Source organism: Diceros bicornis, unplaced genomic scaffold (assembly GCF_020826845.1).
Source record: "Diceros bicornis minor isolate mBicDic1 unplaced genomic scaffold, mDicBic1.mat.cur scaffold_61_ctg1, whole genome shotgun sequence".
NCBI classification, from domain to species: Eukaryota; Metazoa; Chordata; class Mammalia; order Perissodactyla; family Rhinocerotidae; genus Diceros; species Diceros bicornis.
In genome coordinates, this window is record NW_026691491.1 from 1,631,567 (window position 1) to 1,656,492 (window position 24,926).

The window sequence follows — 24,926 nt, forward strand, 5'->3', positions numbered from 1 at the left end:
CGCTTGCGCCACCGGGCTGGCCCCCTTTCTCCATTTTTTAATCAGGTTATTTGGTTTTTTGCAATTGAGTTGTTAGAGTTCCTTTTGTATTTTGGATGTGAACCTCTTACCAGATATATGGTTTGCAGATATTTTTTCCATTCTGTAGGTTGCCTTTTCACTCTGTTGATTGTTTCCTTTGCTGTGTAGAAATTTTCTAGTTTGATGTAGGCCCACTTATCTATTTTTGCTTTTGTTGCCTGTGCTTTTGATGTCATATTTAAGAAATCATTGCTAAGACCAATGTCAGGCAGCTTTTCCCCTATGTTTTCTTCTAGGAGTTTTACAGTTTCAGGTCTTACGTTTAAGTTGATTTTTAAGTCTATTTTGAGTTGATTTTTGTGTATAGTGTAAGATAAGGGTCCAGTTTTATTCTTTTGCACGTGAATAACAGCACCATTTGTTGAAGAGACTATCTTTTCCCCATTGTGCCTCCTTGATGCCCTTGTCAAAGATCAGTTGACTATATATATGTGGATTTATTTCTGGGTTTCTATTCTGTTCCATTTGTCTGTGTGTCTGTGTTTATGCCAGTACCATACTGTTTTGATTATTGTAGCTTTGTAATATGTTTTGCAATCAGTAGGTGTGACTCCTCCAGCTTTGTTCATTTTCTCCATGTTATTTTGGCTATTCAGAGTCCTTTGTGGTTCCATATGAATTTTAGGATTGGTTTTTCTATTTCTGTGAAAAATGCCATTGGAATTTTGATAGGGATTGCATTGAATGTGTAGCTCACTTTGGATAGTGTGAACATTTTAACAATATTAAATCTTCCAATCCATGAATATGAGATATCTTTCCATTTGTCTGTGTCTTCTTTAATTTCTTTCAGCTATGTTTTGTAGTTTTTAATGTACAAGTCTTTTGCCTCCTTGGTTAAATTTATTCCTAAGTATTTTATTCTTTTTGATACTATTGTAAATGGGATTGTTTTCTTTGGATTGTTATATAGAAATGCAGCTGATTTTTGTATGTTGATTCTGTATCCTGCAACTTTACTGAATCATCAGAGTATAAATGCACTTTAAAGCCGTGGACCCTGAGAAGAACATTAGGCAATGAGTGTGAATAGGAAAGCAGCCCAAGGCCTGGCTCCACATTCAAGGTCAGGAAAATGAGCAGGAAACAGCAAAGGAGTTTGAGGCGAAGCTGCAGGGAAGAATCAAGAGAACCGAGAAGAAGTTGTGCTGCAGATGCCAAGTGGAGTATTTCAAGTGAGGTTTAGAATGATTAAATAACCTTAGAGGTGCAGCTAGCATTCGAACTGACCGCCGGATGCCAGAATTCATGCTCTTAATTTCTGTGCTCTACCATGCAAATCACAATCATAATGGTGATATACCCTTCAATAGCACCCACTCTGTGCCAGGCACTGTTGTGAAGAGCTTTGTTTATAATAATCCATTTATTCCTATCATCATTACCCTTTTACAAAGGAGAAAACTGAGACACAGGGAAGTTATGTTCAAAGTCACAAAGTGGCTCAGTGTACTTTGAGCTCGGCCGTCTGGGTCCAGAGTCTGTATTCTTAACTGATACCCTGGGCTGGTTCCCAGTAACTCTCTACTGCCTAAAAAACTGGAATATCAGAGATAATATTTCATTAGGTTGAATAAGGAAGCTCCAGAAGCAAATGAGATTATTTAATTAGGAAAAGAAAAGAAAACTAAGCGGTGGCAATTTGACCTTTGGCTCTGTCCGTATTGATTTTTGTGCCTTCCAGCCTCAAATAAGCTGAGGAAGTGCTGTGTGCCCTTCTTCAAGCCCGAGCAAAGCACTCGCAGAGTTGCTTTGTTCTTTCCCCCCTGGAGTATGGCTGAAAGCAAAACGTAATGCTGCCTTTTACACTAAATAAGTGAAAGCCTTGGTTTCTCAGGGTCATAAAAATGTGATCACATGAAGTGAATCTCCTCTAGTGATTTTAATTTAGCCCCTCTTCAAAGTTAAATATGGGAAGGAAGTTCTTGCATCTGAAATTCTTGCATAAAACTGTGTTTCTTGTAGCATTTACCCGCAAGTCACTCTAAGCGGAGCTGGCAGCATGTTTATCGATTCAGTGTTCCTTCAGATGTGATGATGCCTTCAGGTGTCTGCTTCACTTGCTTTTTTTCTTCACCACTGTCTCTTGTTTTTCCTGGACCTGACCTCTGCCCCTCAACAAGTGGCCCCCTGAGCTTTTTCTTGCTGCCCCACAAATGATCGCTTTTGTTCCCAAAGTAAGGTTGTGCATTACACTTTTGAAAAGATAACCTGGTGCCAGCAGGTGGGGCTGTCAGTGTATCCCCTTCCTGTTCTGCCTGGCACTTCATTCCCCAGTCTTGCCTGTGCCTCTCCTGTTAGCTCACCTACTTTGATCTGAAAAATCTAAGACTTTCCTTATCTTTATTTTGGTTTAAATTTTTAAAAGTCCAGAACCAGGCTTCCAAGAGGGCAGCAGTCCTCAGACCAGATGGTCAGCAAAGTAGGCATTAACTGTCACTCAGTGTCTGTGCGGGAGATGTTAAAAGAAGTCTCCATTGACCGACCTGAACCTGGTTCCCCAGCCTTTCCCACCCTTCTCACCATAGGCTTCTGGCCTCAGTCAGAAGAGGTGGGTGCCCTAGAGCAAAGACAGGAGTCGGGGATACTGAGAACACCTGCAGAGGTTAAACCAGAGGAACTTTTAACATTTCTTGCAAGACAGGTGCACTGATGAAAATTCTCTCAATTTTTGTCTACTTTTTCCGTTTCTTAAATTCTTATACATATATTGATGTTTTCATTCATCTTGAGTCAATTTTGAAAATGTAGAGTGTACTAGAAAAATTTTCTAGTTTCTTAATACTTTTTTAAGTTTTCAAATTTGTGGGCAGCTTTTATATTTTACATTTTTTTTTCTTTTTTTCTTTTTTTTTTTTTTTCTGAGGAAGATCATCCCTGAGCTAACATCTGTTGCCAGTCTTCCTGTATTTTGGGTGTGGGTTACCACCACAGCATGGCTGCCGACAAGTGGTGTAGGTCCACGCCCGGGAACTGAACCTGGGCCGCCAAAGCAGAGCATGCCAAACTTAACCACTAGGGCACGGGGCTGGACCCTATATTTTAGAATTTTTACCGTGTCAATAATTATGTTTCTTTTTCATTCATAATTTTATGTCTGCCCAACTTTTTTCATCAATCAATCCTGCATGAGATTTGTCTATTTTATTAATTTCTCCAAATAATCAGATTTCATCCCATCTGTTGCTTTTTAAAAATCTCGTTTGTTTCTGTTATTATCTTTATTATTCCCTTTTTACTTTGCTTGGTTTTACCAGGTGGTTTTTTCTAACTGAGTTGAATGCCTAATTTTCAATCTTTCCCATTTTAGAACATATACTTTTGAGGCTTTAAATTTCCATGTAAGTACTGCTTGACTTGCACCCCACTGGTTTTGACAAATAATGCTATCACTCCCATTCAGTTTTAAGTATTTTAATTTAATTATCTAAATGTTTATAATTATTATATCTTTTTCTTGACATAGGTATTATGTAAAATGATTTTTGGTTGTTTCTAAACATATTAGGGGAAAAGAGGATTCTCTTTTCATTATAGATTTCCAATTTTATCACATTGTTGGCAGAAAATGTGTTCTGAACAACATCTGTGCTTTGGTCTTTGTTGATTGGCCATAGTAATGGCCAATGTTTATAAATGCCCATAATGCTTGAAAACATGTATATTCACTCTTCATTGGGTAGGGTTCTGTATGTTTCCGTTAGCTCGAGCTTAATAATTACATGATTCTAATCACCTATATATTTACTAATTTTTGTTTCATCTATAAGTTTCTGACCTTTCAAAATCTATTGTTAATTAATATTTTTACTTTCTTTCCAGACAGTATAAGTACCTTAGAGACTGGATCTCCATTTCTTCCCCATGGGTCTGCTTCTGTTTTCTTTTCTTTCTCTCGCTTTTTAATCACTCTTGTCTTGTTTTTCTCAAATCTCTGGCAATTTTTGAATGGATATTGTGTAGGAGCATTTTGGGAGTGATTTGAGGACAAGGAAGTTTTCCTCCTCTAAAGAGGATTTGCATTTGCTTCTGGCAGGCGCCTGGGGCACAAGTGATCCTGGGTCCCTTTCATCCAGGTTGAAGAATTGAGACAGTGTGAAGCCAGGCCTTGGTCCCTTTGAGGGCCAGACTCAGTTTCACCATTATCCACAGGAAGCAGCCCTTTGAAGTTCCAGTTCAAAGTGTGGGTGATTTATTAGGGTTCCCCTTCGTTGGTAGACCTGGACTTCAGTTTTTATTCTCCCACTCTGTGGGATTGCCTGGAGCTCCACTCAGCTTCTCAGACTCTCAGCTGCCTTTTCTGGAATTGGCACATGCCCTTCAAAGAAAAATTGCCCCAGATGTTAGGCTTATCTCTCTGAATTTCCTTTTTTTCTAGGTTTTGATCCTGTAATTCATCACTGCCTTATCTCTCTAAGCTATCAAAGAGATATTTTTTATACTTTTTTTTGTTCTTAGTGCAAGGATTGGCCTGCATTACCTAGGATGCCTTTACAAGAAGCAGAAGTCCTTGTCATGTGCTCTTTTTAAAATGAATTTTATTATTGAAGTATAGCCTACATACTAGTGAACAAATCATGAGTGTACTGCTCCATTAATTATCACAGAGTGAACACAGCTGGTAACCCCCACCCAGTCAAGAAATAGTATCAGCACCCTGAAGCCTACCTGGTGTCTCTTCTTCCCTTCTCCCTCATAGTCGCTTCCACTTGGCTGCTGCTTCCTTTCTGAAGGCCGGGGAAACCAGATATTGTTTGGCCACTTTCAGTTTTAGTTATGAAATGCATAGCTTTGACAAAGTCATTTCTAATTTAGTTTGTCTTTTACCTTTTAAATCTATTGGTGGAACAGTTTTCTCCCCTTCCATTTCATCTTTCTTTCCTTGTGATGAGCCCTCCCAAGTCTTTTAACAATTTGTCCTTTTAGATTATACACAGTACTTTCTTATTTTATTATGTGTGGTTACTAGAAAGCCTTCCAAACTCATAACCGTCTGCTGACATGGAGAATATGTGATTTCAGAATATTATGTTTTGTACACATTTATGAAAAATTATCCAGAATATGAACCTGTTCCCTTTTATTTCTCCTGTCAGGCTAGCCCTGTCCCTAATTCCCTTTCTTTAACTAGAGAGGATCACAAGAAACAAATCAGGAACTTACTGATTTGTTTGGAATGTTCTCTTTCTCTTTCCCTGCTCTAGACCACAGGAAGACTGGCAGAGCCATGACCTTTTGTGATTATAGTCTTGGATCTCCTTTTGACCAGTATCATCTTTTGACTAATTAAATTTGACTTCAAAGTTCTAGTTTACTATCTTCATCAGATTGATTTTTTCAGCTAAAGCACCTGGTACAGTGGCTGGCACATGTTGGCATTTGATAGTTAATGGTAATCTGATAGTGTGGTTCTGGAAGTCAAGATGCAGGGACATACATGACATATAAAGGGAATGGCCAACCTCTTTTTTTTTTTAAGTCAGAAATGAACTTGGCTTCTGTCTCTCCTACTCTGACTCTTAGCAATTTGATAAATTTAATTTCTAGCATCAATGAATCAGAATCCTGACAAAATGGACAGTTTGTTTTATTTAGCCCTTTTCACTGAGAAGTGTTGGATATGATGCCCTGTAAGTAGAGCTTGTGCTTAGCATCAGTACATGAGGTCACCAGCGAGGCTCCAGAAGTCTGCGAGTTCAACCAGGAAATCATCATCCAATTGGGTGTGATCAGAAGTTTTCCTAAAACCTGAGATACCTTCCAGAAACAAGATAATCAGGGCAGAAAATTGATCATAAAGGAAAATCGTAGACCAGGGAGCTGTAAGAGGCTCTCTGAAGCAAGGATGTGTGAGCAGCTGGAAAAGGGTCAGCTTGCAGCTGGGGAAAGGGAAGGCGAGAGGCAGAATTGAGCAATTATGTACTGGGTAGTACTGTTCTGCGGAGGAGGGTGCTGAGTCCGGGGTGGACAACTTGGGAAATGTCCTCTGGAGTGGGACAGTGGTGTTTTACCACACTTCACTGTGGCCTGACTGAAATCTTTAATCTTTTGTTAGAGTTAGGCTTAAGGTTGTTATATAAACTTGATATGCTAATGTTTATAATAATGGTAATAATTTCGATCATCTTTGAGTGCTTACTGTGTACCCGATGCTGTGCCAGCTGCTTTACATACATTATCTCATCTGCTGCCTCAGCCCTATGCAGTGGAGGTGTCGTTACCTGCGCTTTACTGATAAAGAGACCTGGAATCTTTTCTGGGCCTATGTCTGGTGAGAGGAGTTCTCCTGCACTCAGGAGGGGCAGGTGGGCCAGGCTGGCTTTCCTAGTTTTATGGCTCCAGAGCTCCCTCTTCTGTTGTTCTCCCAGAATGTTTGTATGTGGCCTCTTACTTTCTTAGATCCCTTGGCTCTTTTCCCCTCCTCCACTTGAAATGGGAAGATTCTTCCTCTGCCGTTATTGTCCCAGTTAAGTTCAATTTAGAGTTCACTCCCAGCAGCTTCTCCTCAGTGCAGAGCTCTACTGAAAGGGCACTTAGACTGGTAAGGTTCTGGAGTGGTAGGGCCCGGATTGCTCCTGCACCTACCGCAGTCCCTCTGTTCTAACCCTTGAAATGGACCTGCAGCCCCCTTCCAGATGGGCTGCCCTTCTCACCTCAGCCTGCCAGTGAGTACCGCTTGACGATGTGGAGGTTCTTGCATTCTCAGGAACGTCATTCATACTTTTGCTGTCCCTCCACTTCCTTCTGTACAATTGCAGATATAATGGGGGTTTAGTTGCTATCAGTAGTTTGTTCCACTCACTCATATTTTGTCACATAATTTTGTCATAGATATTATGCATGAATTTTTGGTTTGCTCTCCTAGTTGTTCTATCTTTTTTTTTATATTTATATAAGGGAATTCAGGGAGATTTTTAAAAATAAAGGCTGTGCTGCCACTGTTTTCCTAGAATCCCTCTTATCATTTGATGTTTAAGTGAGTTACAACATTTTTGGGGAGATGTCTCAATGGAGTGTTAAGAGGCCCTATCCCAGCACTCCGGGAGCCAAATAAGAGATGTAGAGGGAGAGGAGGGAGGAGGCGATTGGGGAGAGGGAGAAAGGGAGGGCAGGGGGAAAGAGAGACTAGGGAGGCTGATGAGAGAATATAGCAGGCCTGCATCTCTGCTAGGGAGGGAACCAGCAGCCCAAATTCCACGAGGGCTGCAGAAAAATGAGACCTCTTTCAATACAAATTTGAGATCTAAAAGTAGTTTATTCTGAGTGGAACAAGTTTACCTATGGTTTCAAAAGTTGGAGAGGAGACTCTAGGGGTCAAGTCTTGGTTGTTTAAGATTCAAATAAGGTAGGAGAGACTGGAATATGGCCAGGTTTCCAAGAAAGTGGGGCTAACAGCAAACAAGCCTCAGGGAGAGGCCGTGTGTCAGTGTTGCAGTCAGCAGGCCCAGCTGAGCCTGAATTTAGTCCAGCCCAGGCTCCAGATGTGAGTGTAGAAGCCTCCAGATAATTCCAGTCACCTGTGTTCCACATCACCCCATGATATTCAGACTGAGGTCCCTGACATTGCAGAGCAGAGACAAGCCACCTGCCCTGTGCCCTGTCCAAATTCCTGACCCGCAGAAGCCATGAGCATAACAAAAAGTTGTCGATTGTTGTTTTACACCACTAAATTCAGGTTAGCTATTACAAGCAATAGAAAACCAGAATAGCCATGGTGATTGGTTTGGCTGATGAAAGGAGATTAGCCATTCCAGATTTTAAGAGAGGAATGGCTGGAGCACAGGCCTGAAGACAGACCAGCATGGCCCATGTCTAGGGAACTGTTGGTCACTCCAGCTGAAGGAGTGGCTCATGTGGCAGAGTATAGCACCACTGCAGGCCAGGGGAACACATTCAGGGGCTACAGGGGTCTTTTTCTTATCCCTCCACACCCAGCACATGAACAGCCCCTCGATCCTGCTTTGTGCTGGCCCAGCCACACCAAGAGCAAAGATTCTGCTGTTACTGGTATTTATAAAAAGGAGACATGGTAGGGGAGCAGAGTGACAGGGGTAGGATCGTCATTTTAAGATACCTCCCTTAAATTCTTTTCAATGAAATGTAAATTTGAATTATGGAAAAGCCATCCATCAGAGTTCTTTTTTCAAACTTGGCTTTCTGGCCTTGTTGAACATTTACCTATTAATTATCTTGATATACCAGGCTACAAATAACGGGAACACTGTCTCGAACTGCCTTAAACAATAAACACATTTTTGTTTATTTCTGGAAGTCCGGGAGTAAAGCAGGCCCTGGGATTGGTTGATACTGCCCTTCACTTTTGTCATCAAAGACCCAGGTCCTTTCCGTTTCCCTGCTCTGTCATCCTCAGTGCTGACCTCATCCTTAGGCCAGGAACAAGATGGTGGCAGCGGTGTTCTTATGGACTGAGTTGTGTCCCTGCAGAATTCATATGTTGAAGCCTGAACCCCCAATGTGATGGTATTTGGAGATGGGCCCTTAGTGGGTAATTAAGGTTAGATGAGGTTATGAGGGTCAGGCCCTCGTGATGGGATTAGTGCCCTTATGAGAAGAGACCTGAGAGAGCTCTCCTCCTCTCTCTGCCCTGTGAGGACACAACAAGAAGGCAGCCGTCTGCAAGCTAGGAAGTGGGCCCTCACCAGGAACCAAGCCAGCCAGCACCTTGATCTTAGACTTGATCAGTTCCTTATGGCTCATCTTCCCTTTTATTCTCTTAAACTTGTATTTCTCACCTTTTGAAGAGCAGTTGTTGAGCTATTGGTGATAGGCTTCTAGAAAAATGAAACTTATTTTAAGGTGGGATTTGATAAGGAACATTTGAGCTTGATAACTGAGTGGGAAAGCTTCCATTCAGTGATGGCTTCTGTGAGGGAATCTGTGCAGATAGGCCAAGCAGATAAGAAAAACTCAAAAAGCAATAAGTGAGACCTTGATATGTTTTCTTGTGCTTTTGTACTGAATCTCACTGTTTTGAGTCCCAGTTAGGAGACTTACAGTATTACTTTAACCTACAAGAGAGATGTGAGGAGCACTTCTGAACACCTTGTGTTTAATGGCCTTCAACTAGTTGTCTAACTTTTTTCTATTTTCCTTTGTCAGCGTAAATTCATTTTAATTTGCTTGTCATTTTTGTGGACTGGAAGTGTGTTTGAATCTGCTGCTTAAAACAATGCTAGATTCGTTTTCTTTAGTGCAGTGATTCTCAGATATATTCCAGTAGAATTCTCCTGCTATTGAGTCAAGTGGTCTTTTCCAATTTTTAGGAAAATAAATCTTTGTAATTTTGAGAACTTCCTCAAAATTATTTTAATAAAACTTTGGTTACCTGCTATAGCTTGCCTACTGGAAGAGAAAATGAATGAGAGTACCAAATGAATAATAATGAAAAATGTGAAATCAGCTGATCCTGTTAGGTTTGATAGATTGGTTTTTCATCATGGGTATTTGTGTTAGTGGTTTGATTTTTATATTGTATATTCATTGTCCGCTAGTAAAAATGTTCCTAATTTGTGTGATGAAATGACGTATATCAGTACTTCATGATATTTTACAGAAAGTTCTAAGAATTCCAGGTGTTCTGCCACCTTAAACATTGAAAAGCACTACTTTCTAGGATAATTGAATCCCTAAAAGAATTTCCAGTGCTGGGTCTGGGATTGATGGTGCTTGCTGATCAGATGTTATATATTACATGGATGTATGCTGGACATGGTTGTTTTGGAGCATTATTACATCTGTAATCATGGGCACAGCTGAAACTGGTTTCTGCTGTTTTGAAAGGTGTACTTACCTGGAATTGGGGATGTGCTTGTCTTACATCCCCTGAACTTTCACACTGACGAGAAGCCTTTTCACCTGGCTCCCAGGGTCTACCCAGGAGGGCATTATTTCCTAGCTTGCATCCCGCCTGCCTTTCCTCCCGGTTAATCCCCTTTATTCATTCATAATGATGGTTTGTTATCATTCACTTTCTTGTTTCTTTTGGCTTCCTTTTAGCAGCTTCTTAGGTGAATGAGCATTTGAATAATAAATTGATTCAGCTTCTTCATTTTAATACAGTATTGGCCCTCTGAAGGAGCCAGCAGAAAACCAGCACAATTTTGTCAGTAATTCTGTCTTTGATTTCTACCATACTCACATAGCAGGAGGCAATCATTAATAGCCAAGTGTTCAGTCTCCTTCCTGCTGGTGCCCTCCCAGGGTGCTGCCACTCCCATCTCATTGTCATCATGGAGGTGGGCCCGGAACACTGAGTCAGAACCCAGGGAGGGACCTGCCCTACAGGTCTGAGCTCTCCCTCAGTGGAGGGTGACTGCCCTAGACCCCATTCCCATTCATCAGAGTTAATTGGCTTCTAAGGAGACTCACTTATCCCAGAGAAGTGACATACTAACTTATTTCAGAGTCTGAACGTTGCCTGAGCCCTCAGTAAGCCCATCCACCATCCCATCATGCCTTCTGATTTGCCTTCTCCCTGGATCCCCTCACGTAGCATAATCTTTGCCAGCCCAGTCTGGTCCTCCTTGTCTCTTCTCTTACAGACGCACGTACACCCGCACCGGCACATACACACATGTGGAGACAGACGGAGAGCCGTGTGACAGCAAAAGTCTGGTGTTTTGTTTTATGATCCTCTGTTAGTCCTTAAGCTCCAGCAAAGATGATTCTACCCTGAAAATATCAGATGCCCTTTTACAAAAAGCGCCCTCTAGAGTTTAATTATAGAACCAATTATGATAATGTCTAATAAAAAAATTTATTATGTTCATAGTATTCTTTAAATTTAGTCAAAATACAAGGCCTGATTGTATTACATTTCTGAAAGGTGTCGGGGGAAGAGGGGGAATCTCCCTCTGTCCTTTTCCTTAAGGTTCTTATGGCTGGCCAAATAACAAGACAGGTTAGCAGGAGAAAATAATACCAAGTTTAATAACATGTATACATGGGAGAAAGCAGGGACACTGCGTTTATCAACACAGTAGCAGAGATTCTCGTCTTAAATACCATGTCCAACCAAAGACAAGGAGGATGTTGGGGGCGGGGGTGTTAGTTACAGGAGATTATCACTAAAGCACTATAAACAAGAGTAAGGTTTATTATGCAGTTTTAAGGCCTCACCTTCTACATTGATAAGTCTCTAGAAATGAGGTCATCCCCTCTCTTCCCAATACAGAGAGGGAGATACCTTTACAAATGGAGACTTCCCTTGTAAATGATTGTCTGGTAACTCCTCGCAGGGCCATCTAGAGCATGTGGCCAGAGAGACAGAGCTTCCGATAAGATGGGCTTGTTGGTGCCTTTTCTATTGTAACCTCTATCCTACATTATCTTTATAGCAGTCATGATAATAACTCCTTCCTGAAACAGATCTTTTGTTTTAAATTCTTTAGGCAGTTTGGGAGGGGAAACTCAAATATTCTTCCTGAGTTCTCTGAGTCCTTATTGTCTTCAGCTCGAAATAATCCGCATACCAGAGTGGTGCTTCCTGGGGTAGCATGCCCTGAGCACCATCAAAGGCATAAAGTTGTACGATAAGACATTTACCCTCCATGTTCTTTTTTGCAGCAGATATTTAAAGCTAGGTCACTTTAGGTGACTGGCTCCATAAATCCGTTGTGTGCACCTCAGATTGGAGGGTGCAGCCAGCACCCTAATGACAACACCCCACTGGCGACACATCTGTGCTGATTTAAAGGAAATCCAGGGAGCAAGAGTAAATGTTTCCAGTGTTCACCTTCCCAGCAAAGAGGATTTTTATCAACTCAGGTGTTGTTTGGGATCCACAGACCTATCAAAGAGCAAATTAAGAACACATCCATTTCAGGGCCGGCCCCGTGGCTTGGCGGTTAAGTGCTCACGCTCCGCTGCTGGTGGCCTGGGTTCGGATCCTGGTTGCACACCGACGCACCGCTTCTCTGGCCATGCTGAGGCCGTGTCCCACGTACAGCAACTAGAGGGATGTGCATCTATGACATGCAACTATCTACTGGGGCTTTGGGGTAAAAAATAAATAATAAAAAAAAAAAAGAACACATCCATTTCATAAAGGAATCATCCTTTATGCAGCCATCGCTAATGACTCGGCTGCTAAAATCTCATTATGGGTTCAGGCTGGTTATCTCTGTTTAAGGGTAGAGGGAAACACCCTATTATAAATTCTCTCAGGCCTCCCAGCACCTCAGTAAGCAACTTAAAAAAAAAAAAAAGGAAAGGTGATATGGGAGAAGGAGTAGTTCTGAAAATTAAAATGGAACAGAATGATGTTTTGAAGCCAAAGAGGGGGAAAAGGCAAGGGTTTTGCTTGTGAGGCCTCTGCTACAATAAAGAGGACCTTAACGCAGACGGACCGTACCCTACAAAATGCAGCCCATAATTCAAGCTGTCAGCTTAATCACGCTGTTTCCAGGTATAGAGAAGGAGCCCTTGTTTCCAGGGCTAAACAGAGAGCCTTGTTTGCTGACCCCTAGTCTGCAGCCTGCCGCTGCAGACCGCCCAGCTCTGTTGGCCTTTGTGTTGCTGTCCCCTCCTTCCCTCATTTTTGGCATTGTGTTCCCTTCAAGTGGCCCCCTGGAAGGGACCACCCAGGGGGCTGCACAATGGGGACCAAGGGAGCCACCAAAACATAGGTTTTGTAAGACAGCCCGTTAAAAGAAAAATACTCTTTAACTATGTATGTGTTTGTCCTTTCTACAACTGTTTTGTGTGGCAAACAAAACCCCGTATACAGACTTCACTGTAGCCGCACATACAGCTGTTCCAGCCATCGGGTGTCAGGCTTGAGATAGTTCCTCCCAGTTTATTTTCCCAGGGCACTAATTCTCGATGTGGTTTATATTTACATGTTTGGATTTATGGTCAGGAAACTTGATATCAGAGTAAACAAATTGCACTGGCTTTATGAAACTATTTTATCAATAGTCTTCAGAATTGGTGGCATTGCTCTTGGGTGAAACTTGTCTGTAATGCTACTTAACAAAAGCTAGCAGCCGGAATTCAGTTCTCAATAGCCATTTACACCTCTGTAAAAGGATTAGCTCTCGCCAATTGTTACACTGTTTAAATCTTAATTTGCATCTTTATGGAGGTAGGGCTTCTACAGACCTCTCTGGTTCTCTGTTGTATTTGTGTACCTGTGGGTGGGAGGTCACTGGAGGTTTTCTCTTATTGGTGAAGGTGCTAAATTGCTTCAGGATGACCAGTAAGCTACACAAATTGAATTAGCATATCAGGGTTTGACTGACAACAGCCCGCTTTGGTTCGTTAGTTATATTTTGTAGCAGTTGTGGTCTTTAAGTGTTGGGTGCATGAATGCATTCTGTTACTTCTGTTTAAACTTAACAATTCTCCTGGGTCTTAGGAGGATTTTAAATGTTGTTGATTGTAATCAACAAATTTCCTTGGGAATTAAATGTGAAAAACAGAACCAGAACATGATCAAGTGATGGTTTTATTTATTTATTTTTTTAATAGAGATAAAATATGCAACTAAGACTTTATTTATTTATTTATTTATTTATTTATTTATTTATTGGTGAGGAAGATTGTTCCTGAGCTAACATCTGTGCCAGTCTTCGTCTGTGTTGTATGTGGGATGCCACCACAGCATGGCTTGATGAGCGGTGTGTAGGTCCGTACCCGGGATCAGAACCTGAGAACCCTGGGCTGCCGAAGCAGAGCGCTCCAACTTAACTACTATGCCACCGGGCCAGCCCCAAAGTGATGGTTTTAAAAGTAATCTTTTCTATCCAGGCCATGTGTTCTTAGTTTAAAGATCAAAACCTTCTTATGTTTTGGAAGGAGTGTAGGGTCAAACCCATGAGAAGGAAGAAGTTGAGTGTGCAGGCCAGTGTTCTGCAGGCACTGGAATGGGAAGCAAAGGCCGGTCGTGTTGCCCTTTGCCCACTGTTCTGTATATGGGATGTTCCTAAACCCCACACTCAGAACTACAGACCACCTCTGCAGATGATGCCTTTTTGTTGTTGCTCATTTAGCAATACAATTTCCTTCCCCAAAACGTTGTTCCGGATGTGACCAACTATGGTGCTTTATTATTCTTCAGTCTCATTAAAAATACAGTAAATGTATAAAACTTTTTAAAAGTAACATTATATTATGTAAATTATGAAGTAAACTCATTACTAGTTATGGGCAGTGATTACCACACCATTTTGAGACTGTTGTTCCCTAGAGAAAATAAAACCTGAAAGTCATGCCTTTAGTGCTGCAACTGAAACATGTCCACTCTGATAGAACACCCACGGGAATGTGTGGAAGTTACCTGGTGGGGTTAAGGAAAAGTTTATTTTCTACAGCCCTAATACAGGGTCATTTTTGCCAAAATGTAATTCTCAGTTTGCAGTACTGAAAGGAAAAGCATGGCACTTTTTCTCTCTTCCTTGCTTCCAAAAAAAATTGTACCTTCCTTTGAGTGTTCCCATTAGCCTGGAGTGGAGTTGTTTTCTTTTAAATTCTCTCTTAAATTCTGTATGACTGAAAGATGAAAATGAAGCTAGAAAGCAATTACTTTAAATTTGGCCAAAAAAATTTATTTATTATCTGCCTGCACTGTTGGGTAAAATAAAATATACCTCTTTAAAGTGCCTTTTGTGCTTCTAGAGATTACTTGTCATCCATCACGTTTGTCCACTTGCTGGAGTTCACAGAGACAAACTGATGGTAAGGCCCAGTGTGTTAGTGCCAGGCCCGTCTACATATTCCCCAGGAAGGACTGGGCATGGGCTGGTCAGACTGATGCCCCTCCAGCTGGAATTATTTTGATGGGAATGCAAATAGAAGACATGAAAGAAATTGAGGTCTTGAATTCTAGGATAGTGTTTTTTATAACACATAGTCTTTAATCTTTAGCTCCATAGTGTTTGAATTCTTTAATAGAGGTTTTTTCAGCAAAGGACTGATGAATATTTTGTAAGCTAAAGTCAGGTATCACGTGGAGAAATAACTACTAGAAACCCTCAGCACAGACCAACTTGTCTTTTAGCCAGAGAAGGTTCTGAATTAATCTAGAGTAGACCATAAGCTCTGTGCAGACAGTACTTGTGGCCGTCTTATTGATCGCTCCTTGCCAAGCCATGGACGCCATGGAAGCCCTGGACTGGTCTAACAGCAACCGTATAAAAACATACTGTAAAAATAGGTGTCATGGATTTCTCTAATCTAGGTTTAAATCTTGGCCTGTCATTCAACTCGTGGTGTTAAGTATGTCTTCAGTATTGTGCTGAGTGCAACATGAAACTTCAAGTAAGATAAAAATTCAGAAGTCCAATTGTTGTTCTCAACAAGCTTTTGGTCTTGTTGAGAAGACTAGACAGACATGACATAACTAGAGAACAGTACAATGTAGGATGTGGTCTGTATTGTGCTAAAGGAATTCAGGGATAAGAAAGATCCCTGTGAATGAGGTAGTCAGAGAAGCTCCTAGACAAGTATGAGAAGAGCTAGTCTAAGTAAGCCTGATATTTGGATTGATCAAATTGGAAAAGAACAAAGGTTATCTGGCATCTGTCCTGACTGGACAATCAGGTATTATTTAGCACTGGCATACCATGGTGGGGGGGTGGGGGATACAGGCAACAAAGGGTGCATTGTCTGTAGAGCATTTATAAACAGTAATAAAACCACTAAAACTGTTTTCTCTTATCACCATTCCTAAGAATGGCAGAGATAAAATACTCCTCCTTGGAGGGAGGCTGCTGCCACCCGAACACCCTGCCTATACCCCACTGTGGTACCCCAGCATTGGTGAGTGTCTGCTAACTTCCGCCATTGTACCAGCATTTCAGAGGAGGTGCAAAAACATCAAGCCCTGGTCCTTGCTCAGGGTCTACCACCTGGGGTGGGAGGTGAGACTAGAGGCAGTCTAAGCTGGAGACCCCAAGCCTGCAGACCAGCTCTGTTTGTCCAGCATAGTATTTAACCTCCTTTTGAATTAGCTGCCAGATTTTTAAATTTGGGAGATGTCACGTAAAAATAAAACTAGCAATTGTGAATTTCCAGCTTCTCTTGAAAACTAGGAAGATCGACGTCACTGAGACACATTCCACTGCGGGAGCTGGGAGTGACTGGCCCTTTGAGTGAGGCACACACCCCAGTTTTTCGCGAGCCCACCCCACCAGCTGTAGGCACTTGACTTCCCCCCAGCTGAGCCGTGAATGACTGTTCTCCCTCTCTGCCACCCCCACCACTGCTCTCCCACTTACACACTCTTCCCCTGCCGTCTAGAGCACAAGTTCAGTCTCCTGGCTGTGGTCTGGGTCTCGTGTCTGTCCCCTCACCAACTGCATCTGTGCACGGCTGCCAGGCTAACCCTCTCAAAAACACTGCTTTCAAGAAACCAGCCATAGCTCAGAAATCCGCAAGATTTATTACTATTTTCTCACCCGAGTTTCATATTGAATTTTATTTCCCATTACTATCTTATCACCACAAACAGCAACCCCCACCTGGCCAGACTTGTGTCCTTGCTGGTCCCGACACCCCTCCTACCATGGCATTTCCTCTCACCTTTGCCTGTGCCGCCCCTTAGCTTAAAGGGTCATCTCCCCTTCTGTCTAAATCTTGCCCAGCTGAAGTTCCTCCTCCATAGTCAAGCCCTTGTGATGCCAAGGAGCTCTCTGTCTCTCTACTGCCTCACAACTCCTGATTGCCTTCCCAGTGATTATGTGCTCTCCTTTGCTGCTCTGAAATTGGCTTACCTCCGATGGGCCTGTCTTCCTTTTCTTAAGGGCAGGTGTTATTTTGTGAATTGAGTGGTGACGAGATAAAGCCTTCCAGGAAGAATTAGGAACCAGATTTTGCCAAAGGAAAAAGAAGTATTATAGGTACTGTAAGTCATATAGGCCAGGAGTCTGGAAGGATTTTTGTTTGTTTGTTTTTTAATTTATTTTTTAAATTATTTTATTGAGGTCATATTGGCATATAACATTGTATAAATTTCAGGTACACAATATCATATATCAGTTTCTGTATAGATTGCTTTGTGTTCACCACCAATAGTCTAGTTTTTATCTGTGACCATACATATGTGTCCCTTTACTCCTTTCACTCTCCGCCTACTCCCTTCCCCTCTGGTAACCAGTAATCTGTTCTCCGTATCCACGTGTTTATCTTCCACATATGAGTGAAATCATACGGTGTTTATCTTTCTCTGTCTGGCTTATTTTGCCTGGTATAATACCCTCAAGGTCCATCTATTTTGTCACAAATGGCATGATTTTGTCTTTTTTTATGGCTGAGTAGTATTCCACTGTATCTATATACCATGTCTTCTTTATCCATTCATCCGTTGATGGGCACTTGGGTTGCTTCCATGTCTTGGCTGTTGTGAATATTGCTGTGATGAACATAGGGATGCATAAATCTCTTTGAATTGTTGCTTTCATGTTTTTGGATGAACACTCAGTAGTGGGATATATGGATCATATGGTATTTCTATTTTTAATTTTATAAGAAATCTCCATACTGTTTTCCATAGTGGCTGCACCAGTTTGCATTTGCACCAGTTATGTATGAGGGTTCCCTTTTCTCCACATCCTCTCCAATATTTGTTATTTCTTGTCTTGTTAATTATAGCCATTCTGATGGATGTAAGGTGAAATCGCATTGTAGTTTTGATTTGCATTTCCCTGATAATTAGTGATGTTGAACATCTTGTCATATGCCTGTTGGCCATTCATGAACAAAATGAAAAAACAACCCACCAACTAGGAGAAAATATTTGCAAATCATATATCCAACAGGGGGTTAATTTCCAAAATATATAAAGAACTCATACAACTCAACAACAAAAAACAAAACAACCCGATCAAAAAATGGAAGGTTTTTGGCAGCAGAGCTCAGAGGTGAAGGATCCAACACAGGATGTGGCCCAGAAGGACTAAGAATCTTAGGCTTAGAGTTTAGACAAGAGCTTGAGACACGGCAAGGAACTGGAGCGCCCATAGGGTGGCCTAGGGTCCAGAATAGGGCTTGAATGGGGGGTGGGGGGGGGTGGGGGTGGGGGACGGACATGACACGACATTTGTATTTCCTGCCCAGGATAAAAGCCTGCTTCAGAGTGAGGGTGCCTGAGCCTACACTTGTCACTCACCCTCTAATAGACAAACAGAGCACATCTCTTTCATCCTTTTGATATTAGGCACATGGCCATCAAGTGGATCCAGTAACTTAACCCACTGTTGTACTAACTACAAGTTAGTAAGATGTTGCTAATTAACACATTGCTTTACAAGTTGCTTCATTTTCTTTTTGGAGTACATGTTGAATATTCCCAACTACGTATGTCATCAGCTTCTTTAAAGTAGAAATACTGTTTTGTCTTTGATGTCTTCTCCTATAGCTTTTTAGAATCATGCTTTCCCCCAAATAGACATGTTTTTAAAGGAAGTTTCTAATCAGTCTCTTTGGAAGCTACTATGATACCGTGACAGACCTAACCTAAAACAGTGGCCAAATTGTTAGACTAGACCAGTCCCCCAGTAGACTGGAAATAGATAATGAAGGCTAAATCCCTCTTTCCCTCCCTTCCTCTTCTTACTAAAAATAAAGAAAATTGTATTGCAGTGGGATCTGAATGGAGAAATAATAGTCATTTTTCTGCGTTCAGAAATAGAGGACATAACCAGTATCCAGCCAGCAGTTTTCAATTTCTTAGCAGTGACGATTTAAGTAAATTTCACATGAGTTGTGGAGATCTAACTTTGTTATGATTGACAATAGAAAATTAGCCTTTTCTGCTGTTAAGATTATCTAGCATTCCTATCAGTCAGGTGGAATGTGGAATGAGATTGCATAGCTGTCGATTTGAAGGTCATTAAAGTCTTCAAAGGGTTAAAAGTTACTTCCACTGATGGATTTAAAACTGCCACATACACACAAACAAGGTTTTCAAAATGCCCCATTTTACATCTTTGTCGAGAGATAGTCTGGTTGCTGCATTTTTGTGTCTAGATTATATTACAGATATGTCAATAAACCACGAAGAACCTCCATAGATTCTAGAAGCTGGGCCATCTGTGCTTAAATAAACATCTCATGCAGCACCTGTTTTATTTTATAGGCTCTATAATCACAGTGACATTCTGAAAGAAGACCTTGAAGCCTGTGGAACAGCTGTCCTTCACCAGCCTCCGAGACTCTTACCTGGAGGTGGCAGCCATGAAAAGCAAGTCAGGTATTATTGGGATGAAATTGCTGCTGTGGAAGGATGGCCATTCTTGTTCCCAGATGCTTCCAAATGAAAACAAAACACTAGTCCACACGGTCACCACTGGGATAGACACTTGTAGTTGTCAGTTTAACTGTTTTATGGACTTGACCATTAACTTCTTTGTAAATGTATTTGTTTCTAATTGTTAATTGGATATATCCACTCAATCCCTACTCATAACAACGTTTTAAGGGCTTACTTGGGGGGAGGGAGCACAGGTAGCCTTCATCTGGTATATTAGCATACCTTCGTGAACAACCCAGGATATAATCTAGTCTAGCCACCACCCTAGAGGGATGTCATTGGCAAGTCCAAACCCCAGATGGATTCCTCAATTTCCAAGGTCATGCTGGTGATACAGGCCCCCAATCTAGAAGATACAGGCCCCCAATCTGCAAGTATGGTCTCTGGACCAGCAGCATCAACAAGACCTGGGAACACGTTTTCCCCACCCAGGCCTCACTGAATCAGGAATCTGGGGGTAAGACCCAGCCATCTGGGTTTTAATGAGCCCTTAAGGGAACTACCCTCACTCAGGTTTGAGAGCCACCACTTCAAGGATATCCCTTAAAGGCCATAAAGCTAGGATGAGAGAGAGAGGGGGTTAATTATTTGCAGGGTAGTTGGCACATGTGAACCATGATTCTTGTACATCCTTCCTGAGTCAATCAGAAATCTGTTCTCTACCCTCTACCCACCTTTTAGGTAGTGTGGGTTTCTTTTCATGGCCTCAGAAGCTTTGTGGCATCTGAGTGACTTATTGAGGTCATAGAATTACATATGTGTAATTTGTGTAATGGTTTGTCCAGCGTTGGCACCTGGTCGGTGCCTAATTCATGTTGCATAATTGTTGCCAGTGACCTAACTCTGATTTTTATTTTGGGGACTGACTATATTTCCTTTTATTAAAATATATCCCCACTATTTACTAGCAGAGAACAAATTATTTCTCGAGCATGGTCAGCAGATGAGTGTCTGTGAAAGCCCACCTGAAAGGACCTTGTTTCGCTGAGAGTGAGAGGGGCTTTGGGTCTGGTTATCTTATATCAAACATCATTTTCTCTACCTTCAGTGTGCCACATAGGCTGTTTTATGTTAATGATTTTCTTCAGAGTAGAATTCAGCATAAATCCCATGAAGGCGTGAGAAGTCAAGATGATGGTTTCTAAAAGGGCCTTGTCACAAGAAGACTTGGCCAATCATATGTTCCATTTAACAGAGCACAAGATGAGGTTCACAAGTCCTGAATGTGTATACATTACCTTCTGCATCTGTACTAGTGATCTCCAAACTGTGGAAAATGCTGGAAATGACCTTCCTGGTCAGTAACTTTTCAACCTGAAGCAGTAAAGGGCAATGCAAGAAAATCCTCTTTCCTGTTTTTTTTTTTTTTTTTTTTTTTGTGAGGAAGATCAGCCCTGAGCTAACATTCATGCCAATCCTCCTCTTTTTGCTGAGGAAGACCAGCTCTGAGCTAACATCTATTGCCAATCCTCCTCCTTTTTTTCCCCAAAGCCCCAGTAGATAGTTGTATGTCATAGTTGCACATCCTTCTAGTTGCTGTATGTGGGACAAGGCCTCAGCATGGCCGTTCAAGCGGTACGTCAGTGGGCGCCGGGATCCGAACCTGGGCCGCCAGTAGCGGAGCGCGCGCACTTAACCACTAACCCAGGGGGCCGGCTCCCCCTCTTTCCTGTTGTTTTATCATGCAAAATAAAAAACAGCAGTCTCAAATACTCCTTTACAAGGCGGTGGAAGAAGCTGTCTGGGGTGGAGTCTTTCTGCACTCTGTAGGTCATTTGGTGATTATGTGTTGTGAGGCTCTGTAACCAGGCCCCTGTTTCTTTCTCACTGCTTTTTGTATCTGTTGATATACTATTTTGCATAAACCACAGTTGTGGTATGTGGCGTAGAAAGCATATATGCATTTGTAATTCTCTGTGCAAACTGACTTGTTAGACTAAATGATTCATTGTGTGACTCTCTTAACCTACGCTGCCAAACTGTGATTGTGGGTGATGAGATAAAATATCTACATCTACTAGACTAGACATTTGTATAGTTTCTCAACATGCATAAGAGAGCATTGATTTCCATTATGAAAGATTGCATTTTGCATGACTGTTGGTCTACAGTTATGTATAAATCAGCTTTCCCTAAGAAATGATCCTTCTTTATGACCAACACAAATTTTAAAATTAATATCTGGAGGCTGCAAGACTGCTTCTTTACCACAATCATTTTTTTAAGCCAGATAAAGTCAGGAATGGTTACTAATGTCAGTGTTATGTTCTGTTACGATTAGGATTGCCCTTTTATGCCACATTGTGTGTTGTGACTGGGGGTGCTGTTTAATGCACACTGATTGTCACTGGTTCACTGTCTAGCCTTGGAAAAAGTGCCAAGTGTTTATATGACCTTTGAGAGATAAGCAGTCAGGTCTTTAAATACAGATTCTTTCTAACGAGTTTTATTTATTTATTTATTTTTGCTGAAGAAGATTAGCCCTGAGCTAACATCTGTTGCCAGTCTTCCTCTTTTTTTGCTTGAGGAAGTTTAGCCCTGAGCTAACATCTGTGCTAATCCTCCTCTATTTTGTATGTGGGTCACTGCCACAGCATGGCTGATGAGTGAGTGGTGTGGATTCACACCTGGGATCCGAACCCGTGAAGCAGGGCTGCCAAAGTGGAGCACGCCAAACTCAACCACTAGGTCACCAGGCCAGCCCCTCTAACAAGTTTTAATCATGGCATCGGGCTCCTTGCTGCTCTTCTTGCTCTAGCCACCCTCTGTGCCCCTCAGCACCCAGGAATTATTTTGGGCACTCCCCTAAGTGATATATTCCCATCTGCTTTGAGATCTCCCCTGGACCAAAGCAGTCAACTGGTCAACTTGATAAACTATTTCAGAAACACAGATTTGGAGAGAATGATCTACTTTTGTTCCTTAATTGTTAATGACACTGATGTCATTAGAATTCTAAGCCAGGCAGAGTAGGAAGGCTCTAATGGGTTATGAACTCCTTAAAGCCTGTTGAAGAGAACTGTGTTTGGTGTGGCGGCAGCCCTGCTTGTGCCCCTGACCCAACCATGGCTGTCGAGGTGTATCTCTTTACTATAATCTCATCTGCAAAATGGGATACCTGCCCCACAGCGTACTCTAAAAGATAGTGAGAAGACTTCTGAATTCCTGCTCACAAAGTGAAGCATCTTAAAAGGAAAAAGAACAAAACCGTTCCTATCATCATTATTGATTTTTGTTATATCAGGGATTAAGTGTTCAAAGACCTTCATATGAAAAGTTTACTGTTATTAGGTGGAAGACCAAGTTGTTATTTTAGACAATCGTGAATTATTAAAATATAATTCATGTCATTTGGGGTAATTGATAAAAAATTTGTTCATTATTGCCTTCTGGAAAACATATTTTAACATAAAAATGATTACTTAAGTAATTTTATCGTATATGAAATCCATATTGAGAGTACTCATTATTTTATTTTTTTTCCAGGTGCAACTAATTAATTGTCTCTTGTTAGTGGCTACTTTCAGATACAGTTGCCCAATTGTGCTCTCAAACTCATGCTGAAAAATTGAGTCAGCTTTATATTATTTGGATTACAGTATGTAAAAACCTCTTTATTTTATTCTGCCTATTATGTTCAGAATAAAATTCAGGGTACTTACTATTTTGTCTGCATTTAAAACTTTGGTCAAGTTACCAATCTGTTGTAAATCAGTTGTAATTAGGAAATGTTGGTACATTTACTTAAATTGCAGTTTTCTGATTGGAAGCCATTCCAAGTGTATGAAGTTAATTATAGACTGTTTAAAGTCTATTCTTTTATTATCTTTTTAATTAAAGGAGTATATCATTTAGCTGACATTGAACTTTGTTTTTTCTCTGTGGCATTGATGTTATAAATTTTCCAATGTAAAGTAGACAAAAGAGAAAAAAAAAACTCCTTTAAATCCTTTGTACCTTGGGCCGGCCCAGTGGCACAAGCGGTTAAGTGCTCGCGCTCCTCTGTGGCAGCCCGGGGTTCGCTGGCCAGGATCCCGGGCGCACACCAGCGCACCGCTTGTCGGGCCATGCTGTGGCGGCGTCCCATATAAAGTAGAGGAAGATGGGCACGGGTGTTAGCCCAGGGCCAGTCTTCCTCAGCAAAAAAGAGGAGGATTGGCATTGGATGTTAGCTCAGGGCTGGTCTTCCTCACACACACACAAAAAAATCCTTTGTACCACTTTGCAAATTTTCTGATTTGGTGTGTTTATGTAGAAACATGGGCAAGACTCCATGCAAGGAGAGCCATGGCTGTTGTACTCCTCACCCAATTTGTCCTGAAATCAATCTGCACGAAAGCCTGGTTTTGTGCTGTAAGTGTTGGCTTAACTGTTCAGAAGTCACAGACTCTAGATGCTGTACCTCCTTCCATAGCTCATTTGCTATTTGACCCCATGCAAGTCAATTAATGGGTTTTGTCCTTTTGTGAGGTATGTATAATAATTATAGGAAACCTTAGCTAGTTCTTTCATACCAGAGCCCAAAGGATGGTTACAGTTGGTGGGGACATTAGTAGCCTCTTGCCTTGGCTTTGCCTCTGCAGAAGTCACGTGTATCAGTCACCAGCGAGACGGTCTCTGATAATTCAGTCCATCCCAACTACTTGAACTAACTTAATTCACCCTACTTCAACTTGTTTCCAAGTTTAACTCAACCTAAGTAAGCATCTTTTCAGACCAGAAGCACAATTGATTTACTCATTATGAGAAATGTAACGGCTGAATGGACTAGAATTTGCTGGTAGCCTGTGATTGCATTTTCCCGGTAGGGAAATCTCTTGTGAAACCAAATGTAGAAAAAGGTTGCTTCATTTACATAGAAACAGAACAAAGGAATTGGGTGGCATTATGACATTGGTGAGGTCTAGACAGAACCAAGAAAGGCAAGTTGCTGAAGGGGCTTTCTACCAAACCAGCCAGAAACCTTAGAATCATTCTGGGAAGTTTTTAAATAAGTTCAAGGATTCCGATGACCCATCCCACTTTATTCAACTCTTGGGAAAAACTAGAGTTAGGTCAGGCAAAGATTATAACAATTAAGATTTATTAAAGACGGTTCTGAATTGTACCTAGACTTACTTTTTTTCCAAATATTTTCTTATGAAAATTCCAAACATACAGAAAAGTAAAAGGAACTGTGTAATGAGCATCCATATACCCACCACCCAGAATCTACCATTGACATTTGATTGCACTCCCATATGTCTGTCTCTTCATATTTCCATCCATCCATCAGTCACAATCTCTTATTTTTATGCATTTCCAAGTAAGTTGCAGACATTAGTACACTGTTTTTTAACTTTTTACTTTGAAATTTTTAAAACATTCACAAAAGCCACTATAATAACATAATGAAGTCCCATGTACCCCTCACCCAGATCCACCAGTTGTCAACATTTTGCTAGTCTTGTTTTATCTTTCCCTCATCCACACTTTTTTCTTTGAGTAGTTTAAAAGAGACAACATATTTTACTTATAAATACTCACAAATACTTATATCTCTAACATATAAGGATATAATACATTACCATTTAAC

General features: G+C 41.3%; 1 protein-coding gene across 1 annotated transcript in view; it reads left to right on the forward strand.

The window, feature by feature from the left end:
* The window catches only part of LOC131403247 (centrosomal protein kizuna-like), a 74,513-nt gene that overhangs the window by 19,977 nt on the left and 29,610 nt on the right, over positions 1–24,926 (forward strand). Inside the window, 1 exon segment of the mRNA XM_058537522.1 lies at positions 19,178–19,291. Coding sequence (XP_058393505.1) covers positions 19,178–19,291 — 114 coding nt within the window.